The following is a 6557-nucleotide window of genomic DNA, read 5'->3' on the forward strand; positions in this document are numbered from 1 at the left end:
TTTTATACTTCTGATGTGGTCAAATGGCTCAATCGATAAAGTTTTATTCCAGTTTGTTCACCTGTAGACCCCAATCCCAAGCTAACCCAAGGCAAGTCATAATAATAGTAATAATAAAGTTGGAAGGGACCTTGGAGGTCATCTAGTCCAACCCCCTGCTCAGGCAGGAAACCCTACACCATTTCAGACAAATGGCTGTCCAGTCTCTTCTTAAAAACTTCCAGTGTTGGAGCTTTCACTGCTTCTGGAGGCAGGTTGTTCCCCTGGTTAATTGTTCTAACTGTCAGGAAGTTTCTCCTTAGTTCTAGGTTGCTTCTCTCCTTGATTAGTTTCCATCCGTTGCTTCTTGCCCTGCCTTCAGGGGCTTTGGAGAAGAGCTTGACTCACTAAGTGAATGGCTGCACTACATGGCTGGATCCAGTGCCCCTTGGAAGCAGAGGACACGATGGAAAATAAAGTTTCTGAATCATCTAGGGAGGGTACGCACACACACACACACACACACCGGTGCAGAGTGCAAGGCAATGACTGATGACATGGCAGGGTGACAAAGGGCCTGACTCACGCTTCCTGATCCAGGCAGGACCGCAACGGGCAAACCACTTGTGGTCGATAATGACACCATGTTCTCCCTGGCGAGGGATCAGGCAGATCCCCCATATTGCTGATTGGGATCCTTCTCTGAAAAGCGAGCTGTGTGTCTTGTAGGGATTGGCGCCGCTGTCACAATTCGGAGAGCATTTCCTGCTTGGCCTGCACGTCAGTGCAGCCCTTGACTTACAACGGCTCACTTAGTGACCGCTCAAAGTTACTACGGCCCTGGAAAAAAAAGAGACTCAGGACAGATTTCCCACACTTACGACCGCTTCGGCCTGCCCGTGGCTCACGCCATCCAAATCCAGACGGTTCATATTTAACAAATGTTTCACATGGCCGTATAAATTTTGGACTCAGTTGCGGTCGTAACTCGAGGACTCCCTGGGCTACTGTTGATACCTCATGCCTGACAGCAATTCAGGGGTCCCATGGAGGGGTTGTAAAGCACCTCATGACGCTCTTACTGATTGATTGTTCCTACCACTCAGAGGTCACCAGCCTTTGTCGGTCGGCGGACTAGAGGAAGCATTTACATGCGTGTTCACGCACGCATGGGGCCGCGAGCATGCGTGCACCAAAAATGGGGCAGGGCTAGGCCCATGTGATACTCACTAGCCCTGCCTTGTTCTTGCGTGGCGCAGCGCAAGAATGGCATTGTCTATTTTTGTGCCCTGTGGCGCGACAGTCCTGTTTTTGCGCCCCAAGCACGTCGTTCCATTTTTGCATCCTAACGCGCAGCGGTGGCCCGTTTTTGCACCCCATGGCACAGCAGCCCGTTTTTGCGCCCCATTTTTTGCACCCTGTGGCCCGTTTTTGCACCCCACGGCCATGGCGCTAGCACAATGAGGGGTTATGTGCCATCAGCCCACAGGTTGGGGACTCATTCAAACTGGAACCGGCTACCTATTGTGTTTCGCTGAAAATAAGACCGGGTGTTATATTAATTTTTGCTCCAAAAGATGTATTAGAGGTTATTTTCCAGTTAGGTCTTATTTTCGGGGAAAGTACAATATTAAACGCGTCTGTCTGGCCGACAATCTTAAATGGGGCTTATTTTTGGAATGGGGCTTATATTACGAGCATCCTGAAAAAAAAATCACGTTAAGGCTTATATTCCGGTTAGGTCTTATTTTACGGGCAATGTGGTAGGAAGGAGTGGGACCAATGCAGAACACCACCCCCAAAGAATACAGGTAGTCCTCAACTTACGGCCACGACTGAGCTCGCAGGACAGTTGCTAATTGAGTTTTGCTCGCTTTACAACCTTTCTTGCCACTGTTAAGTCAGTCGCTGCAGCTGTTAAGGCAGTACAATGGCTGTTAAGTCAATCTGAGTTCCCACATTGACTTTGCTTGTCAGGCTGTAAAAACCGATCACACGACACTGGAATTGTCATAGATACGAGCCAATTTCCAAGCGTCCAGATTTGGATTATGTGATCTACGGTCGTGCAAAAAAGGGTCCCAGGTCATTTTTTCCCCAGTGCTGTTGCAACTATGAACAGCCACAGGGGAAGGCAACCTTGGCTCTTTTATGACCCGTGGACTTCAACTCCCAGAATTCCTGAGCCAGCTGGCTCAGGAATTCTGGGAGTTGAAGTCCACGGGTCATAAAAGAGCCAAGGTTGCCATAAAGGTAAAGGTTCCCCCGCACATGCGTGCTAGTCGTTTCCGACTCTACGGGCCGGTGCTCATCTCCGTTTCAAAGCCGAGGAGCCAGTGCTTGTCCGAGGACGTCTCCGTGTTCATGTGGCCGGCATGACTAGACGCCAAAGGCGCACAGAACGCTGTTACCTTCCCACCGTAGTGGTCCCTATTTTTCTACTTGCATTTTTAGGTGCTTTCGAACTGCTAGGTTGGCAGAAGCTGGGACGAGTAACAGGCGCTCACTCTGTTACGCGGCACTTGGGATTTGACCCGCCAAACTGCCGACCTTCTGATCGACAAGCTTAGCGTCCTAACCCACTGAGCCACCGCGTCCCTACCCCTACACTAATGGTTATAAGTTAAGGAATATCTGTAGTTTTTCCTCCGATCCATGAAGAACCAATTCAAAGGTTGAGAAGACCAATTTACTTTAGACACTGGTGCTTCCGGGAACAGATCATTTGTGTGTGTGTGTGTGTTTGTGTGTGTGTTTCTCCAGACTAGAACTCTTCACAAAATAAATTTGGGGTGATTTGATTTGACAAGACTTCCACATCTTTAATACATACTCCTTCATTCCTGTTCCTGCAGAATTGTTCATTCCAAGTGGAAAGCTCCAGACTGCACTGAGCAATCTGTGGTGGGATGTAGCTTTCCCATGCTGCCGGAATGTTCAAATGCCAACTTTTTTTTTTAAAACCCTTTTTCTATCATGACCACCGCCACATCCTCTGTGGCTTGGAGAAGAGGAAAAATGATAATTTTTCTTGCCTTACCAACCCCTAAAAGACTGTCCATCCCAGTTGTGGGACATGACTCTGTTCAAACTGCATTTGGATATTTTGAGTATTTACAACTTGCACTTTTCACATAAAAGCCACAGGTAATCTTGCTGAAATGCCAATTACTTTAACGGGCGTCTGCAAAAAGTTCCTCATACATTCATTCTACCCACCACAGACACAAAAGTAAAAAAAAAAAGAACACCTTAAAATAGTCACAATAAATTTGTCAAAAATAAGGGAGGGGGGTAAACAATGTAATAATCAGCCGCTTTTAGATATGAGCAATTTGTAAGAATAAGGTTCAGGGAATCCCAAGCACTCATCTACCCTAAAGGCTCTAAAAGAGAGGACAATTTAAAAGAGAATAAAAGATAGTGCTGAAAGCATTAAAATGAACTTACAAACAGATAATATAAACAATGTACCATGAGGAATCCAATAGAATAGAATAAAATAGAATAGAATGGAATGAAGTAGAATATCTTTATTGTCAGTGTGTATCTCACAACAAAATTAAGTGCTGTCCACAGTGCAGACTACACCCAAGTCAAAACCGCAAATGAGAACGTACATTATATACACACATCCTTCACATTCTATTCACCACGGCGCTGCCCCTAATACTGCACCTCAATGTTGCACTAAACAGTGGTGTTTAATAGGGTTACACCTCTGGGATAAAAACTATTTTTCAGCCGATTTGTGTTTGTTTTTACTATCCCGTACCGTCTGCCAGATGGCAATAGCTCAAAAAAAAGAATGTCCGGGATGAGATGAGTCTTTTAAGAATACACATTGTGAATGGACATGCAGATAGGTAATCATAACATAACCAGCAGATAACTGGAAACATAAAAACAACCTATTTTAACAATGTTAAATCTTTACTAAGATTGTTTGCTGTACCCAGGTGAGGTTTCAGAAGGCCTCAATCTCTGGAGAAGTCTACAGTGTTGGGAATGGTGGAAGGAAAAAGAAGGTGACCAGCCATGAAGAGAGGGACTCAGTTACTCAGTGGCCCTGTTGGTAGTCCTAAAGGAACAAGCTGAAGACAGACTGTCTTGGAGAATCTGTCTTTGAGAAGACCTACCTATGTGGTTCCTAAGAGTCAATGGTGGAAAATAACCAATTAATCAATATGAAGACCCTGGAGAAGGTGATATGAACATCGATCCATATAGTTGCTAAGAGGTGACAGTGACTTGATGGCACATAATCATTCAGTGTCAAGACCAAGTCCCTTTGAGAAGTCCAGAGTTTTGACAAAGGTAGTAGGAAAATGAAGAAGACACTGACCAGCAGCAAATGGGTTGTGGTGATGAGGGCATTATTAGAAGTTGGTCACAGTGGACTTTGGGGGGAAAAAATCTACCTTAGTACTCACCAAGAGTCAACTATGACTTCATACTTGATGGCACCTAATCAAGGGCAATAGTATATACGAGCATACAGTGATCGTGAGGGCACCATTAGGAGATCTGAAGGACCAGGTTGGGCCCAGATCATCCCGGAGGTCAATTCATATGGTTGCTAAGAGTCAAGACTGACTTGCTTTGAGAAGTCTGTAATGTTGGGAAAACTAGAAGGGAAGAGAAGAAGAGGATGATCAATCTGGAAGGACCCAATTATGGTGGTGATGGAGACAGCACTTGAAGACCTGAAGGACCAGGTTGGGCATAGATCATACTAGAGTACAATCAAGAGTGCTAACAGTCAAGAGTGACTGTCAAGGCCAAGATGCCTTGAGAGGTCCATAATGTTGGGAAGGGTAGAAAGAAAGAGAAGAAGAAGAGTATGATCAAGGTGGATGGACTCAAGTTACATTGATGGAAGACTTCCAGTTACCACTGGAAGACTTGAAGGACCAGGTGGGAGACAGATCATCCCGGAGAAAAATCTACAGATGTGTCACCAAGAGCCAACTATGATTTGATGGCACATATAAGGAGTCCGGCAAGGCTGTATACTGTCGCCCTGCCTATTTAACTTATATGCAGAGCACATCATGAGAAAGGCAGGGCTAGATGAATCAAAAATTGGAATTAAGATTGCCGGAAGAAATATCAACAACCTAAGATATGCAGATGATACCACTCTAATGGCAGAAAGTGAAGAAGAACTAAAGAGCCTCTTGTTGCGGGTGAAGAAGGAGAGTGCAAAAGTTGGGTTGAAACTAAACATTAAGAAAACGAAGATCATGGCATCCGGCCCTCTCAATTCCTGGCAAATAGATGGGGAAGAAATGGAGGTAGTGACAGATTTTATTTTCCTGGGCTCCAAGATCACCGCAGATGGGGACTGTAGCCAAGAAATTAAAAGACGCTTGCTCCTCGGGAGGAAAGCCATGACAAATCTAGACAGCACACTAAAAAGCAGAGACATCACCCTGTCAACAAAAGTGCGTATAGTCAAGGCTATGGTCTTCCCAGTTGCAATGTATGGCAGTGAAAGTTGGACCATAAGAAAGGCTGAGCGCCAAAGAATTGAGGCCTTTGAACTCTGGTGCTGGAGAAGACTCCTGCGAGTCCCTTGGACTGCCAGGCGATCAAACCGGTCAGTCCTAGAGGAGATCAACCCTGACTGCTCTTTAGAAGGCCAGATCCTGAAGTTGAAACTCAAATACTTTGGCCACCTAATGAGAAGGAAGGACTCACTGGAGAAGAGCCTAATGCTGGGAAAGATGGAGGGCAATAGAAGAAGGGGACGACAGAGAAGGAGGTGGCTGGATGGAGTCACTGAAGCAGGAGGCGTGAGCCTAAATGGACTCCAGAAGATGGTAGAGGACAGGAAGGCCTGGAGGAACGTTGTCCACAGGGTCGCGATGGGTCGGACACGACTTCGCAACTAACAACAACATAATCCATCAGTCATCAATCCAAATATAGCGCTTGTGCTAAAAAAGAGGCGAGAATCCATCTGGACCCTCCCTGGTGGTGGTGGTGGGACCCCCGTTTGACACCCAAGCAGGGACCCCCCCCCTTTCTAAAAACCGCGCCCACTGTAACGTCGAACGGCCACTAAACGAACGGTTGTAAGTCGAGGACTACCTGCCCGTCCCAGAAGGGAGCCAGCCAAGAGTTCAGCCCCCCCTTCCCGTGTCTTAACAGACCCCCAACAGCCCCCCCAGGAGACCCTCGGGCCACCCCTGTGACGGGGGGCGGTTTACACCCCTCCCTGAGACCCCCTACCCAGGCGACCCTCTTGGCTTCGGAAGGGAAAGGGCTTGGGGGGGAGGTCGCGGGGGGGGGGACATGGCCCTCCCCTGACAGGGGGTCCAAAGTCCCTCCTCGCCCTCCTCGGAAGGGCCCGGCCGCCCCAGAGTCCCCCCCTCCCGAGACCCCAGTCCCTCCCCCGACCTCTCCCGCAGGGCCCGAGGGCCGGCGCCCCGCTCACCAGAGCCCTCGAGGCCGCCATCTTGGATCCACGTGTCGGCGCCGACGTTGCCGGAAGTGCCTCGCGATTGGCCGAGGCCGCCGGTCGCCATGGTGACGGCGTTTGAAAGGCCCAGCCCGATCTGGCCTGGTCCTCA

At 47.9% G+C, this 6557-nt stretch overlaps 2 protein-coding genes across 4 annotated transcripts in view; both read right to left on the reverse strand.

Moving 5' to 3' along the window:
* DNMT3B (DNA methyltransferase 3 beta) overlaps positions 1-6557 on the reverse strand; it is a gene marked incomplete at its 5' end in the record, with an annotated part of 480157 nt that overhangs the window by 259028 nt on the left and 214572 nt on the right. The gene's annotated exons all lie outside the window — the stretch shown is intronic.
* TM9SF4 (transmembrane 9 superfamily member 4) overlaps positions 1-6557 on the reverse strand; it is a 127613-nt gene that overhangs the window by 39088 nt on the left and 81968 nt on the right. The window contains exon 1 of one of the 3 annotated variants that reach the window (XM_083360852.1): positions 6422-6464. The exons of the other annotated variants lie outside the window; for them this stretch is intronic. Within the exon in view, the coding sequence (XP_083216978.1) occupies positions 6422-6442 (21 nt within the window). The 5' untranslated portion in view covers positions 6443-6464. Of the gene's footprint in view, positions 1-6421; positions 6465-6557 lie in introns of those variants that run through there. 3 annotated transcript variants of the gene reach the window in all.

This window comes from Vipera ursinii (assembly GCF_947247035.1).
Source record: "Vipera ursinii genome assembly, chromosome: 3".
Taxonomy (NCBI): Eukaryota; Metazoa; Chordata; class Lepidosauria; order Squamata; family Viperidae; genus Vipera; species Vipera ursinii.